This window comes from Miscanthus floridulus, chromosome 4 (assembly GCF_019320115.1).
Source record: "Miscanthus floridulus cultivar M001 chromosome 4, ASM1932011v1, whole genome shotgun sequence".
NCBI lineage: Eukaryota > Viridiplantae > Streptophyta > Magnoliopsida > Poales > Poaceae > Miscanthus > Miscanthus floridulus.
The window spans coordinates 2,687,141-2,704,999 of NC_089583.1; the positions used below are offsets into that span (position 1 = coordinate 2,687,141).

The 17,859-nt window shown below is 45.3% G+C and overlaps 3 protein-coding genes across 9 annotated transcripts in view; 1 reads left to right on the top strand and 2 right to left on the bottom strand.

The window, feature by feature from the left end:
• LOC136549329 (uncharacterized) overlaps positions 1 to 14,246 on the top strand; it is a 15,527-nt gene extending 1,281 nt beyond the window's left edge. Inside the window, exon 3 of one of the 3 annotated variants that reach the window (XM_066540566.1) lies at positions 14,071 to 14,246. The gene's annotated coding sequence lies outside the window, so the exon portion shown is untranslated. Of the gene's footprint in view, positions 1 to 9,640; positions 10,242 to 14,070 lie in introns of those variants that run through there. The other 2 variants (XM_066540567.1, XM_066540568.1) reach the window with 2 other exon arrangements.
• LOC136549321 (4-coumarate--CoA ligase-like 7) lies at positions 10,902 to 13,443 on the bottom strand. Of its 2 annotated transcripts, none has more exons than XM_066540557.1 (6): positions 12,418 to 13,443; positions 12,071 to 12,260; positions 11,753 to 11,898; positions 11,561 to 11,628; positions 11,321 to 11,423; positions 10,902 to 11,194 (listed from the first exon to the last, which is right to left on the bottom strand). In XM_066540557.1, exons 1-6 carry the CDS (start codon positions 13,429 to 13,431, stop codon positions 11,069 to 11,071), a joined length of 1,647 nt encoding a protein of 548 aa, XP_066396654.1. In that variant the 5' UTR covers positions 13,432 to 13,443; the 3' UTR covers positions 10,902 to 11,068. The 2 variants fall into 2 exon arrangements, with proteins under 2 accessions (XP_066396654.1, XP_066396653.1); XM_066540556.1 differs by having other exon boundaries at positions 11,753 to 11,903; positions 12,071 to 12,279.
• On the bottom strand, positions 13,522 to 16,342 carry LOC136549326 (4-coumarate--CoA ligase-like 9). Of its 4 annotated transcripts, none has more exons than XR_010781874.1 (6): positions 16,073 to 16,342; positions 15,773 to 15,995; positions 15,098 to 15,243; positions 14,893 to 14,960; positions 14,682 to 14,801; positions 13,522 to 13,559 (listed from the first exon to the last, which is right to left on the bottom strand). XR_010781874.1 is itself a non-coding variant. In XM_066540563.1 (5 exons), exons 1-5 carry the CDS (start codon positions 16,175 to 16,177, stop codon positions 14,759 to 14,761), a joined length of 585 nt encoding a protein of 194 aa, XP_066396660.1. In that variant the 5' UTR covers positions 16,178 to 16,342; the 3' UTR covers positions 14,450 to 14,758. The 4 variants fall into 4 exon arrangements, 1 of the variants encoding a protein (XP_066396660.1); XR_010781872.1 differs by lacking the exon at positions 13,522 to 13,559 and adding an exon at positions 14,444 to 14,577; XR_010781873.1 differs by lacking the exon at positions 13,522 to 13,559 and adding an exon at positions 14,508 to 14,573.
• Positions 16,343 to 17,859: the final 1,517 nt, after the last annotated feature.

Below are 17,859 nucleotides of genomic sequence, written 5' to 3' on the forward strand. Positions count from 1 at the left end.
TTGAATAGAACGAGGGGATATGATTTAGCACAGGATTTGAAATTTCAGAATGTGTTGGTTTGCATTGGAACAGGTAGAATCAGACTGAGAGTTGTCTCTAGTGATGTAGTTACAATCCCATCATAATTCAAAGGCTACGCAGCAGCCGGTGCACTCTTCCGCAGCATCTTATGGACCTTGTACCATGGGAGTAAGCTTCTGTCTGAGGATAATGTACATTTCCATAATCTGCTCACGTCCTGCCTCATGATCAAAGGCTAGTGAACCATGCTTCTCTTTTGAGCCGTTTTGGAAGATTTGGACTGAGCTTGAGGATCTCGATGTTGGTGCGAAATGACCTATAGAAGCTAGTTTCGAACAGCTGCTGATCTGGATGTCTTCCCCACCGACTCAATGCATTATATCTCTGCGCAAGGCTTCAGAGGAGTTCAAAGATCAGGACCGAACCTTTGAGTGAGACAACCTCCGGAGGATAGCGAAGGACTCGGGGTGGGCCTGGAAGTCGCTGACGGGTAACTGGCTGGTGAGTGTCAACCGCAATGCGTTGATGCACCCACCATGGGGGTTTAAGCAATCACAGGACGTTGATCAGCTACACTCCCACACTCCGATGTATCTTCCAAAGGCACAGGAATCCTTCAGGAAAACCTTAGGGTGGTGGGACACTCTGAAAATGAGTAATTACTTCTCTAAGAAGAAAGTTATTAAAGATGATGGGTGTTAGAGGGTGGCCAAGTTGGGTAGGATGACACATGACCTTGTTATCAGTTTTTGTTACATTGTCTTTACTTTATTGTTATGACATGACATTATTGGTCGTCTTTCCCTGTTATCACTGGTCAAGTTGGGCTGGTTGTCTACTGTTGTCACTTTTCTCTATGATTTAATTTTTTATTACTGTTGTCACTTTTCGAACAGCTGATGATTTGGAGGTTGTCTTGCAAAGATATAAAGGTTCGGTCCTGATCTTTGAACTCCTCTGAAGCCTTGTGCAGAGATATAAAGTTGGCGTGCATTGAGTCAATGGGGAAGACATCCAGATCATCAGCTGTTCGAAACTAGCTTCTGCAGGTCATTTCGCACCAACATCGAGATCCTCAAACTCGGTCAAATTTCTTCCAAAACGGCTCAGAAGAGAAAGCATGGTTCACTAGCCTTTGATCATGAGCCAGGACGTGAGCAGATTATGGAAATGTACGTTATCCTCAGACAGAAGCTTACTCTCATGGTACAAGGTCCATAAGATGCTGCGGAAGAGTGCACCGGCTGTTGCGTAGCTTTTGAATTCTGATGGGATTGTGACTACATCACCAAAGACAACTCTCAGTCTGATTCTACCTGTCCCAATGCAAACCAACACATTCTGAGATTTCAAATCCTGTGCTAAATTATATCCCCTCATTCTATTCAATGCCATCAACATAACCACATCACGTTGCATCTGTCTGAAATGATTAGTTAAGAGTTTGTTGGTATATGAGCCATCTAAAGAAGCATCGGGGAATGGGTTATGGTGAAGCTTTAAGGACTCAAGAATGGGAACCCAAACCTCGGGCCAGCTGTCTGCTTGATCATAACTGCAGTAGCAAATCGGAAAACGATGAACCTACGGGGGGAAAAGAATGCTACATATGTTGCTATTGCCAAGGAAAAAATCTTGCTGACGGATTTAAGTATATTACGTGTTTCATGTTGCCATATCTAAAAGCTTAAAACAATGTCCTTTAGAATCCTAGGTATTCTAAATGTCCTTATCATTGCTGTCAGAATTTTCCAAGAACCATATTGATATTTTTGTTTATTTGTGTCTCATGATGAATTCAACTGTTGGTGATTTGTTTGCTCTGTCTATCTCTTTGTTTTTATGTGGTTATATTTGTCTATTTGGTTACCCAACAACTTGTTGCTTTCGTTGCTGGATAGTAACAGAATGTTTATGGATGGAAATCAATCAACTAATGTTATTTTCAAAACTTTGCATTTCTGCAGCATTGGGGGCCGCCTCTGTCGAGGGATCAACCAGGCACCTCAAATGTCTGATTAAAATAGGATTCTCGATTTCAGGCTGGTCGATGGTCGATCAACGTTAAAATGTATCATTGTAGTGGTTAATAATGTATTTTTAAGTGGGACAACTCTTTAGCATGGGTAACATTAGTCATGCTCAGGTTCTGCATTTTGTGCAAGGGATTGCATCTCTTATGTCTGTTATCTTGATCATCACTGTGAAGTTTGCTTGGGACCCCTGTACTTGTACTCCTGAATATTAGTTTTAATGAAACCCTTGAATGGTTGAATGCATATGGTGTCCCCCATGTTATTAAAAAAACTGCGCTAAAGAAAATGAGCACTTGAATTTAAAAACACCACACTCCCATATGTGCCATATTATTCCTATCCAGTTTTAGCTTGGTTCATTATCTTGTGGCTTAACATGGGAGTGTGGTGTTTTTAAACTCAAGTGCTCATTTTCTTTAGCGCAGTTTTTTTAATAACATGGGGGACACCATATGCATTCAACCATTCAAAGGTTTCATTAAAGCTAATGTTCAGGAGTACACGTACAGTAGGATAATACAGGGTCCCAAGCAAACTTCACAGTGATGATCAAGATAACAGACATAAGAGATGCAATCCCTTGCACAAAATGCAGAACCCTGAAGTCCAACAAACTTAGATCATGACTAATGTTACTCATGCTAAAGAGTTGTCCCACATAAAAATAAGTTATTAACCACTACTGTCATCCCTTTTAACCTCGACCGACCAGCCTGAAATGGAGAACCTTATGTTTATCAGGCATTTGAGGTGCCTGTTCTTGATCCCTCGGCAGAGGCAGCTCCCAATGCTGCAGAAATGCATAGTTTTGAAATTAACATCAGTTGATTGATTTCCCTCAGTGAACATTTTGGTACTAACCATCCATGAAAGCTCCTATTGACATGGACTCATAACTTGAGAGACACCTCTATTTATCAGTATAATATCATCATCCATGCACATATATTGTTGAGTTACATTGGCAATAGATCACAGCCAAAGAATGCAAAGGTGTTAAGGATATGTGGGAGGTTTATGTCTTTTTGGTTTCTTCTCTGTTGGATACCTTAATGGCCAATCTAGATCATTTTTCAAGACGGATGGAAGACAATAAAGCTCCTATGCATGTCTAGCCAATTTAATGGATCTGGTCCATAAAAAAAGTTGTTGCGGAGGACAGCAGGAGCATCACACTTTAAATGTAATTGGGATATCACACTTTCATTAACTCATATTGCTTGAGCTGTTGAGCATAAATACCATCATCCAAAACTTCATATTACTAAATGAAATAATAATGCTCAATCTGAATATTAGTAAATCACATAATAAGCAACGCTATATTGTTAAAATCGAAGGATGTGTACCTCTCTGTGTGTTACCCGTAGATCCGGGTAACATTCCATTCGCCGTGCGCGGTTGCGCTGTGACCTCACGGACGCCGGTGTCGAGGCAGCTCCGACTCGGTGGCGAGGTCCAGTGGCCCGGGTGGTGACCTGCAGGGGAGACGGCGGAGTCGGTGAGCCATCCCGTCGCTGGCAGCATGCTTTAGGATCGGATTAGGGTTTCTCTTTTGGTGGGTGTGGCGGCTCCGGTCAACCTCGTAGTCCGAGCCCTCACCCCCACATTCCTTTTATGTGTGCCGTGCGACAGGGGCCCTCCAACCGAGTTAGGGTTGGGCTCCCCCGATCAGGGAGCAGAGATAGGGCCCAATAGGCCGTTGGGCCTATTGGTGGAGATCAACTAACATTCTCCCCCTTGATCTCATTCATCTTTCACTTTCATATCATTTGCTTTTGTTCATTCCATTACAGATTAGCTCATAGAGCATGTCTCATCGTCACGGTCCATTGCCGATAGACTTAACAGCTACAACTCACTACTCTGTTCTGAAATAGATACTTATCTTTGGGTCCTTCTTTTGTCCAGGAATATTTTAGGCTTTCCCTTAAACCCAAGCTAGCTATATGTTCTCTGAACACCATGTCCTCTGAACATGTTGGGTGGTAAGCCTTTTGTAAGCGGATCCGCGAGCATCCTTTTCTGTTCTTATATGCTCAAGACTTATGACTTGATCCTGGACTTAATCTTTCACAACATAATACTCTATGTCAATGTGTTTGGCAGCACCACTTGACTTATGTTGTGAGCATACTGTACTGCCAGATTATAATCGCAGTATTACTTTAAGTGGTCTATAGATGTCGTCAACCACCTTCAAACCGGGTATGAACTTCGTTAGTTAGTTCACCTGCCCGTTGCCTCATAACACGCTACAAACTGTCATATATTGTGGACGATGTAGTGATAGTTTGCTTTGAGCTTTTCATGAAATAGCTCCTCTTTGCGAGATGATAGAGAATCCACGTCTGGATATGTATTCACTCTCGTATAATCAGAATCTGAATATCCCACCATGTGGAGTGAATCAGATCTTCCATATGTCATCATGAGACCTTTCGTTCCTTGCAAATAATGCAAGACTTTCTTTACTAATTTCAGTGTTCTATTCCAGAATTACTCTGGAATCTGCCAAGTAAAACCCGGTAACAAATGCAAAGTCAGGGCGCGTACATACTTGAGCATGTTGCAAGCTTCCGACAGCTGAAGCATATGGAACCACTTTCACTTTAGTCGATTGAGCTCATATTGGTTCCTGGGGCATTGAAAATCCCCACATCTGTAGCCCTTGACTATAGGAGCAGGTGAGAGACTACATTTGTGCATACTGAATTTCTTTAAGATCTTTTCCATGTATGCCTTTTGTGACAGTCCTTATACCCTTTTTCTTTTATCTTGGTGAATCTCGATCCCTAGAATGAATAAGGCTTCGCCAAGATCTTTCATATCAAATTTCTTTGTCTCTAGTAGTAGACTGACATCACTAATAGCAAGTAAGATATCATCTACATACAGGACAAGGAAGATAAACTTTCCATTCTTAAACTTTGCATAGACACAATTGTCCTCTACATTCTCTTTTAAAACCCAAAATTCTTTATTGTCTGATCAAATTTCAAGTACTACTGTCTTGAAGCTTGTTTTAATCTATAAATATATTTCTTTAGGCGGTATCCCATTCGTTCTTTTCCTTCCATGACAAAACCTTTCGGTTGTGCCATGTAAACATTTTCCTCCAAGTCTCCGTTGAGAAATGCCGTCTTTATATCCATCTGATGTAATTTTTAATCGTAATGTGCCACTAATGCCATTATGATTCTGAAGGAAACTTTACATGAGACTGGAGAAAAAGTCTCATTGTAATCAATCCCTTCTCTTTGCATATAGCCTTTTGCCACAAGTCGCGCTTTATATTTCTCTATATTCCTTTGAGAGCCAAGTTTTGTTCTGTAGACCCATTTATAGCCTACTGTTTTGACTCCTTTAGGAATTATTTCCAAAACCCAAACTTTATTGACATTCATCGATTTCATTTCATCTTCTATGGCCTCAAGCCACTTTGATGAATGATCACTTCTCATGGCTTCTTCAAATGAGGTGGGATCATTCTCCATTTGAAATTACTTAGTGTTATACACTTCATAATCAGCAGAAATAACTGATTTTCTAACTCTTTGAGACCTTCTAGGGGCCTCCACTTTTGGCACATCTTCTGTTTGAGGCTGTTGTTGCTCCCCCTCATGTGTGGCAATAGGTTCTATAGAATCCTGAAGAACAGGTTCCTCATTTTCATTCATTGTTGCCACAGGTGAAATAACAACAGGTGCTGACACCATAGTATCTAGCACTGTCGGTGCAGCTACAACAGGTAGTGAGAAAATTGGCTTATGAATCATTGGAGTGGGCGCTTACACCCGCTTCACTTCAAGATCAATTTCTCGAGCTACCATGCTCCCCTTCATCAATTCGTCCTCTAGGAAGACAGCATGTCTCGTTTCCACAAACTTTGTATATCTCTCTGGACAGTAGAAACGAAAACCTTATGACTTTTCTGTGTAGCCAAATAAATGACAACTTACTGTTTTAGGATATAACTTTCCAATGTTTGGGTTAAACACTTTAGCCTCAGCAGGGCTCCCGCACACACACGCAAGTGGTTAAGTGAGGGTGTTCTTTCTGTCCACAACTCATACAGTGTTTTGAGCACCGACTTTCTTGATACTCTATTGAGAATATGAATGGAAGTTTTAACGCCTCCATCCACAGGCTCAACTATAAGGTGGAGTAAATTATTATACTGCCCACCATATCCATCAGGGTACGATTGATTCTTTTAGCTACTTTATTCTGCTGAGGTTCGCCCGATATAGAATACTGGGCTACTATACCATTCTTTTAGGGTATGCCGACCGTAGTACTCCACCACGGTTAGACCTGACTGTCTTTAATCTTTAATATGATTAAATTTATCCAATACATCTTTTCTTTCTTTGATTGGATAAATATAGTCATAATGGGAGTAATCATCTGTGAATGTTATGAACGAATCATAACCATCCACACTCTTTACAGGAAAGCTGATCACAGATGTCTGTGTGAATAATCTATAAAATTCATGCGCTTCTTTACATACTTTTTTTTTATGCATTCTCTGCATTGTTCTAAATCTGAGAGCTCTAATGGAGGAAGAATATCATTCTTAGCTTGTCTTTCTATTATCCCCCTCGAAATATGGCCTAAATGATAGTGCCATAATTTTGACAACGCATCGTGAGCTCTCTTATGCCACCATTTCCAGAGTAACACTCTGTTACCAGCTGCTTTATCAGCTGAGTAGCATGTCTTTGAAGTGTCAGTGAACTGACTCTTTATTCTATCGAGGTACTCGGTGATCGTGTCACATTCTAGGATTAAGCCCACAATTGCGGGTTCAATCATGTTCTTTATCACAGCCAAACATTTTTTATTGGCAGTGATCCACTTTCTATGCTCAAAAGCCATAGGATATCTTTTGGGATTCAAAATCCCTTTCTTTAGTTGTCCAAGTGGCATCATTCTCTTTTGTCTCCCTCATCGGTGCCACAATCTCAGTGGAACACGGTGAGGTGACTACCCAGTCCACCTTAGACAGGATGAAAACCAGATCATAATTTTTCTTAACATAAAATTAACACCATTTGCATGCCTTGATTCCAACGTTGGTCAAAATCAAAACATACAACTATTCTTATACACTAATTCTACATCACCGTTGGGCAGAAATAGAATTAATGCATAAATCATTAACTTTCACAATTGTTCTTACACACTAATTCTACATCACCGTTGGGCAGAAGTAGAATTAATGCATAAATCATTAAAATTAACATCTGTTCTTATACACTAATTCTACATCACCGTTGGGCAGAAGTAGAATCAATGCATAAATCATTAAAATTACGATATTGTTATTAACAACGTTGGTCAGAAAATAACAACATCATAATCCATGACAAATCTCTTTTTCTCCAATTAAATACCACATTGGTTCAAAATAACTGGAGAATCAACAATTTCTTTAGCAGCGGAAAACTTTTCTTTTTCTCCAATTAAATACCACGTTGGTACAAATTAACTGGAGAATAAACAATTTCTCTAGCTGTGGAAAAACTTCTCCTTTTCTTGAATTTTATCCACAGGGAAAATTGCCTTTTATATTTTCTTTAATCCATTAATCAATTTCCAGGAAATAAACATTTACTGGAAAAACTTTCCTTTTCTCCAGTTAAATATCATGTCAGTACAAAATCACTGGAGAATATACTTTTCTTTAGCAGCGAAAAAACTTTCACTCAATTTCTTGAATTCTACCCACAGGTAAAAAATACTTTTTCTATTTTTCTTTTGAGCCAATTTATTCATTTTCCAGGAAATAAATGTTTGCTGGAAAAAGGAAAAACAAAATCTGAATCATTTCAATTCTGTTCACTCGGCCCAGCCTTAAAGCGGCCCGGCCCACTCCAGCACGCGCACAGTCGCCGCGCTGGCCCCGCGCCCAGGCCGCAACCTGGGCCTGGGCCAGGGAAAGTAGCCCGGCGCTCGCGCCCGCCTGGGCTGAGTTTGGCCCAGTCGCGCTCCGCCGTCGGATCACATCCGATGGTCGCCCGGCTGTATCGCTCGAATAGAAAAGCCGACGCCGCGCGCCCCGGGCAAAACCCTAGAGCATTTCTTCGCCGCTCTCTCTCTCTTCATTCTCTTTCTGTCGCCGCTTTCTTCTCAGCTCTCCTCACACCGCAGCGAGGCAAGAGCGAGTGACCGAGGTGGAGCAGCGAGCCACGGCGCCGTCGCCGGCCCCCTCGCCGGCGCGCGTGCTCCCCGACGGGTGAGCACGCCGCCGTCGAGCGGCCCTGGCCGCGGCGCCCCCTTGACCGAGCCAGCGAGCAGCGAGCCCGGCTCGGTCTTCTTCTCCCGCGCCGGCGAAAAGGTTTTCCCAACGCCCGGCGAGGTGTTTCCGTTTTCCTTTCCCTTTCTCCTTTCCCATCCCCTTCTTTCAATTCTATTTGGCTTGCATTCTTCTCTTTTCCGAAGTTCATCTGAATGGATCTAGGGTTAGGGTTCGCATCCCGACCCTGTTCTTTTCCCCTTCCCCTTTTGGATTTGAATCTTTTCTTTGATTTCTTTTCTTTTCGGATTAGGGTTAATCCGAAACTGTTCTTTTTCCCTTGTTCGGTTGAACCAATTGCTTTTCTTTGCTTTAGTTCATCCGAAACTGTTCTTTTTCCCTTTGGAGCTCATCCGAATCGAATCGGGATCTAGGGTTAGGGTTCGGTTGAACCCGAATACCCGATCCGTGTTTACCTTTTGTGTGATTCGAGATCTAGATGCTAGGGTTCCTTTTCTTTCTTCTCGGATTGAACCGATTAGTGATGGGATTCTTTCTAGGGTTAGGTCTTAGAGTTCGGCCAAAACTGAACCCATCCTTCTTCATTCCTTAGATCCGAACTTGATCTGTTCGGTCCTTTACTTTTGCCGTGCGCCGTCGAACGGTGCGGCTCCTTTCCCCCACGCGCGGTGGCGGTGATAACCGGTACACCATGAGCCGGTCTCTCTTTCTTTTACTTTTACCCGATTAGGGTTAGGGTTACACACTTAGTAACCTGTCTCTGATACCATTGTTGAAATCGATATGTATGGTGTGTACCTTTCTGTGTGTAACCCGTAGATCCGGGTAACATTCCCATTCGCCGTGCGCGGTTGCGCTGTGACCTCGCGGACTGCCGGTGTCGAGGCAGCTCCGGCTCGGTGTCGAGGTCCAGTGGCCGGGTGGTGACCTGCAGGGGAGACGGCGGAGTCGGTGAGCCATCCCGTCGCTGGCAGCACGCTTTAGGATCGGATTAGGGTTTCTCTTTTGGTGGGTGTGGCGGCTCCGGTCAACCTCGTAGTCCGAGCCCTCACCCCCACATTCCTTTTATGTGTGCCGTGCGACAGGGGCCCTCCAACCGAGTTAGGGTTGGGCTCCCCCGATCAGGGAGCAGAGATAAGGCCCAATAGGCCGTTGGGCCTATTGGTGGAGATCAACTAACATATATATCAATGTTAAAGAAAGATAGACATGATGCCTGGGTCTTACTCTAGTACCTAGAGTGTAGAAGCTCATGTAGGGGAACCAGAACTCACAGCAATCTTCTCCGTGCAACTTTGTGGCCTGGACGGACTTCAGGTCAACAGTGAAAGGGGCCCTTACTTGACGCCACAAGAATAACATCAAGGCCATGTGCGAAGCCAACCAAATGAAGTGAGCGTAGGGGGACATCAGGAAGTAATTTTCTAAGCTTAATTACTTTCCTTTGTGCCCATCCTACATCCTCGTCAGGACCAACCTCCATTGACCATAGGTAAAGTTATAGTCCATCTGAGCTTATGTCAGCACATATATATTATTCACATGGAGGTTCTTAGCAGAGATCTCCTCGCTCCATGCAGCAGTCTCCGATGAGTAGACATGGGCAAACATCCCAGTCTCGGACTTGCACACATACACAACAAGGAAATGCCCGCGTCCACAGTCCAGGTGGTCACAGGTGCCGCCGGTGGAGGCGCAGAGCATCGCCGCATTCCAGCTAACTGGGCGTTCGGACGTCGACGGCAAGGGCAGTTCGCTACTCTCATCCGTGATTGGATCCCAAACCATTAATTCATTGCCCAAGTGAATTTCATCATCATCATATTGGCAGCGCAAGTTCCAGAGGAGGACGCGGCCCTGGCGCGCGTCGATCAGGCGGTGGAGGAGGACGCGGCCATGGCGGGAGTCGATCAGGCGGTGGAGGAGGACGCGGCCATGGTGGGAGTCGATCAGGCGGTGGAAGTTGAGGAGGGCGGCGGCGGGGGGGGGGGGGGGGGGGGGGGGGGGGGGGGACGAAAGAGATCCGGTTGCGGAAGAAGCCGAGCAATGGGGCAGTCCGGTGGAACTCACGGAATCGGCCGCGGAAGCCGGTGTCGGAAACGATGCGGCCCCAGCGCGGCGTGGAGGACGCTCGGGAGGTCGTGCGGTGGAATGCGGAGGAGGATCTCCCCCACGAGCACGTCCATCAGCGCCGGTGGCGCCATGCTGCTCGCGGCGGGTCCGAGCTAGGGTTTGGTCGGCTGAGCTGCGCGCGGGGGATTGGGCATTTGGGCAGTGTCATCTGAGGGGCAGCTCTGATCCTGACAGGTGGGGTCACGGGTGCAGCCACAGAAGAGGGGAGGAGGGATAGCTCTGAGTCTCTGACCCTGCCAGCTGGGTCTCATTATGAATTTTTTTCTAAAATAAAATTATGATCGAATTGTAGATTGTTTGCAGTAGCTGATATATAATCTCAATATATATACATGTAGTTAAACAATGGGGATGCCCACCCTAACAATGCATATACATACACACACACACACACGCACACACACACACACGCACACACGCACACACACACACACGCACATATATATATTTCAAATTCACACTTACTCAATTACTCTCAATGTCTCAAACTGATTTCAGATGTGATATATGCTACATTTATACAGTCATGGTGAGGGCGTGACACACTGACATCATGTTGCAACTGATCTACCTACTTATCCAACAAAAAATGACATCGCATACAACTACATGCTATAGCTTGGAGCTGATACGCCGCAATGCTAGCTTGGCCAAGTCCTTGCGTAAAATCTTACCCGCCACATTTTTCGGTATCGAATCCACAAGGAAAACATGGTGGATTCGCTTGTAGTGCACAACCTGCATGACAAGCGATAACGGTTATTGGGCCCAAGCTTATTGCTGAATCAACTCAACAAAGCTCCCTCTTTTCTTTTCTTTTTCAAAAAAGAAAAAAAAAATTGTTGTGTTGAGCCAGCAGCAAACCTGTTTGGCGACGAACTCTTTGATGTGTGATTCGTGCAAGTGGCTTCCTGGGCGCCTGACGATGAACGCTACCGGCAACTCTCCAGACTCGTCATCAGGGTATCTGTGTTTTGAAGAATAGTTAGTTAGCATGAATATTCCATTAGTGTCTTTTCCGTTTGAAGAAAATGTTCCATTAGTGTCATGCAGAGTCGATTTCTCTTTTCTCATGTTTTCTGGGTGTATGTAATGTATACTTACGGGACAACTGCGGCTTCATCGATATCTGGGTGTGTCTGAAGCAGGTTTTCGAGCTCTGCAGGAGGCACCTGAATGAAATGAAACAGATTCCATCAGGAGAGAAGGCAAGCTCACACTGAAAGTCTGTAACAGATGCTCTGCTAGGCCATGGGATTATAACTGATTAGAAAATCTTAAACGCTGGGCAGATACCTGGTAGCCTTTGTACTTAATTAACTCTTTCAGCCTGTCCACAATGTAAATGAACCCGTCTTGGTCAATATAACAAACATCTCCTGTCCTCAACCATCCTTCACTGTCCAAGATCTCGGATGTAGAATCCTTCTGGCCAAGGTAACCTACGCTAGTGCCCAAATGCGACAAAGTGTCACAGAAGTTTCAGTTTAATGTCAAGGTGATGACGAAATAATCAAGCAAGAACAGGCATCATCATGATATACACTAGCAAAACTAGAACACTGATACTGAATCATATATAGCTCAATGCATGGTTATGAATGGACCTGCTACCTTTCATTACAAAAGGGCCTCGGACCCAAAGCTCCCCTGGCACACCAGGCGGCAGGGCAGCCCCTGTTTCTGGATGAACAATCCTCGCTTGGGCGCCCCATAAAAGACGGCCCACGGATCCAATTCGCGCGCTTTCTTCGTCTCCAACAGCACGGCAGAAACCGGATGTAGTCTCCGTAAGACCATACCCCTTTTACCAATTGCAGATACTGTAACAATTAGTATAATTCCAACTGACCACTTGGGCGGGCATCAGATTGCTTGCAAGTGATTTAATTTGTATGAACCAGTAACGATAATCTCTGAACAAGAATCGAAAAACATGAACCGGCAGCAGTGAAACCAACCTGGGCAAGGCTTACGCCGGGGAACTTGCGCGAGAAGCGCGCAATGAGGTCAGCCGCGACGGGCGCGCCGCCGCAGGTCACCGCCTTGAGCGTGGACACGCGGGGGGTGGCCGCCGCGTCCTCCTCGGCGGCCCGCACGATGGCCAGCAGCGCCGGGGGCGCCAGCGCCAGGCGCGTTACTCCAAACCTTGGTATATCAGCTAGGACCGCCGTGGCATCGAACCTCCTCCTGGCCGTGTGCAGCACCAGCGTGTGCGCCGCCGACGGCACCCTGAGGCAGAGGATGAAGCCATAGATATGGAAGAGGGGCACGGCGACCATAAACACCTCCGGCCCCGGCGCCGGCGCCTGCGTGGCGATGTTGGGCATGAGGTTGCGGTGGGTGATCACGACCGCCTTGCCGCGCCCCGTGGTGCCCGACGAGTACAGCACCGCCGCCGGGTCCGACTGGCGCACCACCGCCGCCGCCGCGTCGTCCTCGGGCTCGTGCAGCAGGAACGAGAGGAACGTCGGGGAGTCGAGCAGCACGGTGCGGAGCCCGGGAGGGAGCTTGCCCCTGGTGCCCGCGACGGCGAAGGCGACGCGGGGGTTGGAGAGCGCGAGCAGGCGGGAGACCTCGGCGGCGGTGAGCGCCGGGTTGGCAGGGGACACGACGGCGCCGACGGCCATGAGCGCGTAGTAGAGCACGGGGACGTGGACGCCGGCGGGCGCGAGGACGAAGGCGACGTCGCCCGGGGCGAGGCGGACGCGGGCGCGGAGTGCGGCAGCGAGCGCGCGGGTCCTGGACAGGAACGCCGGGAACGGGACGGCCGCGCCGGTGCCGGCGTCGACGAGCGCCGGGCGGGACGACGGGGGCAGCGGGTCGGGGAGGAAGGACAGCGCGAAGGCCGGGAAGGAGAGCGGGAGGTCCGGCGGAGGTAGCGGCGCCGGCGAACGCAGGCTGTGGAACGTCCTCGTGGCCGCGCAGTAGCCGCTGCGCGGGTCGATGTCAGGGTCGGACGGAGACGGCGGCATGGGTGCTGTGCTTCGCCGGGGCGGTTGGTGCGCGCGTGTACGAGTACGACGGCGAGGTGGGCAGGGTGGCGGCTGGACACTGACGGCTGCTGAATCAAGTCAAGAGACCTGCACGGCTCGGAAGGCAACTGGCCACCGGACACGGTAGCAAAAAATAATGGCCACGGTTTAGCATAAGCCAAATTTCAGCATCAACAAACAGGATGAATAATAAAAAAACGTTGCGTCCGATTGCCAATCTACCATGGCCAATCAGTTGGCAGGCTTCTGCTCACGGTTGGAAAATATATATCTGGAATACCCAGCCACTTCCAGCTTTTCTAGAAACTATGCTTTTGGGTGCAGTGGAATGAAAAGCTTAGGATCGACATCTATCTGCAGAGAATGCTGATTGCTTCTATTTTCTGTTCTTGGGGTTCTTGATTTACTGCTGGCCTGCAGCAGAGAATGCCACTTGTTTCTATTTTCTTCAAGTTCTTGATGTACTGGTAGATTTTCTCTAATCAAGAGATCTGTCAAATTTGGTTTCAATCTGATCAATGGACTAATATGGCAGATATTTGAATTTAACTTTTTGTTGTTTAGAGTTCCACTGTTTAGTTGCCTACTATGTGCTTGCTAATTAAAACAATCTTTTAGCATTTCAGAGGAGTTCAAGACGCTGGTGGGAAAAGTACCCGTCCTGAACTGAATGAAGAACTTACACTCTGCAATTCCTATTAGACTGTTATGCATTCATCTCCATATCATCTCTCCCTTTCTTTCCTAAATTTGTTATCAGTGTTGTTTTGCCCCTATCCTTTCGAAACTGAACGAATATTGGTGGATGTGCCAAATATTTGAATTTAATTTTTGATGTTTGCAGTTCCACAACTAAAATAAAATTATGATCATATTGGTTATTGGAGACACGTTTGGAGTGGCTACGAATAATAATACTCCAGGGTACAAATTCATCAGAGTACGTAGTATCTGATATAATCTCAATCTATAGATATTTAAACAATGCATATAATTTAAAATTCACACTTACTCAATTACTCTCAATGTCTTAAACTGATTACAAACGTGATATCTGCTAGAACTTTTATACAGTCATGGCGATGGCGTGACACCCTGACATCACGTTGCAACTGATCTACCTACCTATCCAACAAAAAATGACATCACATACAATGCAACTACATACTATAGCTTGGAGCTAATACGCCGCAATGCTAGCTTGGCCAAGTCCTTCCGTAGAATCTTACCTGCCGCATTTTGTGGTATGGAATCCACAAGAAAAAACATGGTGGATTCTCTTGTAGTGCACAACCTGCATGGCAAATTATAACGCTACCGGCAACTCTCCAGCCTCGTCATCAGGGTATCTGTATTATGAAGAAGAGTTATTGTAATATTCCATTAGTGTCTTTTTTTAAAGGATTGATTCTCATGTTTTCTGGGTGTATGTGTACTTACGGGACAACTGCGGCTTCAACAATATCTGGGTGTGTCTGAAGCAGGCTTTCCAGCTCTGCAGGAGGCACCTGAATGAAACATATACTATGCCATCAGGATTCAGGGGAGAAGGCAAGCTGACACTGAAAGTCTGTAACAGATGCTCTGCTAGGTCATGGGATTATTATTGCTAATTAGAAAATTTAAAACACTAGCAGATAGATACCTGGTAGCCTTTGTACTTAATTAACTCCTTCAGCCTGTCCACAGTGTAAATGAACCCGTCTTGGTCAATATAACAAACATCTCCTGTCCTCAACCATCCTTCACTGTCCAAGATCTCAGATGTAGAATCCTCCTCGCCATGGTAACCTACGCTAACGCCCAAAAGGGACAAAGTGTCGCTGAAGTTTCAGTTTAGTGTCAGGGTGATGGCGAAAATAATCGAGTAGCAACAGGCATCACGTTATGCACTAGCAAAATTAGAACACTGATACTGAATCATGTAGCTTAAATTAACTGACAACATCCACATGAAAGGACCGCATCGGAATGCCAACAATTTTTTTTCTTTTTTTCTTTTTGTGAAGTTTATTTACATTTTCTGTAAACAAGTGCAAGGTTGGTGGCATCTTTTCTTTGGTGGCTGAAGAAACAAATACACACTCTAAATGCTGAAACTCTTGTCCAACTTATAAAACTCTCTTATAGGACATTACTAGTGTGGTCATACCGAAGTTATCTGAATCTGACTATGCAATACCCCGTGAAGCCACTGAAACTATAGCTATCAGGACAAGGTCCTCTTAAAAGCAACGTCATTATTTTATATGAGCAAAGTGGATTATAGCATAGTGTTTTACTACTAGATAGACTAATTGCATGCTGATATGGACCTTACCTTTCATTACAAAAGGGCCTCGGACCCAAAGCTCCCCTGGCACATCAGGAGGCATGGCAGCCCCTGTTTCTGGATGAACAATCTTCACTTCAGCGCCCCATGAAAGACGGCCCACGGATCCAATTCGCGCGCTTTCTTCCTCCCCAACAGCACGGCAGAAACCGGCTGTAGTCTCCGTGAGACCATACCCCGTTTGCCAATTGGAAATAACAATTCGTATAATCTACAGATAATTGCAAGTGGTTTGTATCAACCAGTAACGATAATCTCTGAACTAAGAATCGAAAGGCATGAACTTGCAGTAACGATAATCTCCGGCGTGCGCAGGCTGTGGAATGTCTTCGTGGACGCGCAGTAGCCGCTGCGCGGGTCGATGTCGGCGTCGGACGCAGACGGCGGCGGCATGGGTGCTTCGCCGGGGCGGTTGGTGCGCGCGAGTGGCGGGGTGGCGGTGCGCTGAGGCTAAGGCTAGGCTGAATAGTAGGAGAGGAGTCGCCAGCGTGCCGCGTCACTCGACACTTGGACAGCGATACATCTACAGGATGGCACCTTGTCTTTTCTATAGTACCAAGATTTCCATTCTACCACTTTGTGCAGGGCACAGTTGCAGCAACAAATTCAGGCATATATACACGCTCCTTCCATGACAGAAGGACCGATTGTTATGTAGTGTATGTAAACCCATAGCAGGGCACAGTTGCATTGCTAATTAGTATGGTTGGATATTAGTTGTGTCGCTTGCATTTTCAGGTTTCTGGTTTTGGCATTAAAATTCTGACATTCTGAATCGATCTACCATGAGATTTTCTTCCTACATAAACATTTGGTGATCTTTAAGAGAAGCCTGGCTTGTTGAATGCAAATCGCAATAATGGTAAGCTGTTAATCCAAGACTAGTACTTACTTGTAGAGAGCTAGAGGCGGAACCTACAGGATAAAACCCTTTTGTACAACTTCAAACATATGTGGATAAAAGACTTTTGTAGAAAAACAAAAATAAATTTTCCTCCCTAAACTATAGCCATAATTTAGGTTTTCTCATCGAAATCCAAATGCGAGCAAACTGTCTCTATTCAACTTTCAAAACCATTTAAATTACCCCTTCTTGTTTCGGTTACAGGTGATTTCCAAGATGGTTCCCTTACATTTTAATTAAAAAAATAAACTCATGCTAAAGTTTTAAACCACAAAAAAAATTCTATAAATTTCTAAAATTCCAAGAGAATCATAATAGGTAGCTAGATTGGAACACAGTAAACCCAAACAAGTATTCACAGCCCATGAAAAAAAAACATATCTAGAAGCCAATGGCGGAGCCAAGCGTCCTGTTCACTTAGCTTATAAGCCATACTTTTTCAGCCAACGAATAATATTTTTCTCTCACAATAAATCAGTCAATGATACTTTCAACCATGGCTTATCAGCCAAACGAACGGGACGAAGGCCCACCCACCATGGGCCGGTGCCCCCAGGCTCAACAAAACCTGGCACCTGCATGCTCCAATAAGAATTGTTAGCATCGCAGGTATTCCAGCTGGTTACTGTCGTTCCTGTTTTTCTTTTTCTAAAATCTACATGTTCATGAAGATGATGCTAGGATCCTTGGCAGCCGAATAAACAAAACAAATCAAATTGTTTACTATTCGGCCAAAAGTGTGCGCCATGAATTCCTCCTTTATTAAATAGTAATATAATATCAACTTAACATTAACGTCGTCGGGACCCACTACACTAGAGGAACTTGTACTAGAAAGATGGATTAGCTTAAAATTAATGTGGTTCTCTAATTTTGCTTTCATATACAATGCTCTATACTATGTGTTAGGTTCTATTTGACAGGGCTCCGGCTCTAGCTTCTCGCGGCTCCATGGAAGAAGTCCTGCTAAACGGTGTAGGGTCGAGATGTCGGACTATAGGGGGTGAATAGTCCTTTCTATAAACAATCACGTCGGCTAACCGTAACAAATGCGAAATTAAAAATATCGGTGTAGGCAAGACTACACCCCTCTATCTAGGTTATCAAGCACCTTGAAAAGATCATAAACAAGCAACTAAGGTGCTGGGCTAGCTAGAGCTCATCTAACCAA

Excerpts from the sequence above, each read along its gene's own strand:
- LOC136549321 (XM_066540556.1), bottom strand. The coding sequence starts at position 13,431 with ATGCCGCCGTCTCCGTCCGACCCTGACATCGACCCGCGCAGCGGCTAC. Across the intron at positions 12,280-12,417 it reads CCGGCGTAAGCCTTGCCCAG|TATCTGCAATTGGTAAAAGG; the intron begins GTTGGTTTCACT and ends TAATTGTTACAG. Across the intron at positions 11,424-11,560 it reads GATGAAGCCGCAGTTGTCCC|ATACCCTGATGACGAGTCTG; the intron begins GTAAGTATACAT and ends TTCAAAACACAG.
- LOC136549326 (XM_066540563.1), bottom strand. The coding sequence starts at position 16,177 with ATGCCGCCGCCGTCTGCGTCCGACGCCGACATCGACCCGCGCAGCGGC. Across the intron at positions 15,244-15,772 it reads AGGCCCTTTTGTAATGAAAG|GTTACCATGGCGAGGAGGAT; the intron begins GTAAGGTCCATA and ends GCGTTAGCGTAG. Across the intron at positions 14,961-15,097 it reads TTAAGTACAAAGGCTACCAG|GTGCCTCCTGCAGAGCTGGA; the intron begins GTATCTATCTGC and ends TGTTTCATTCAG.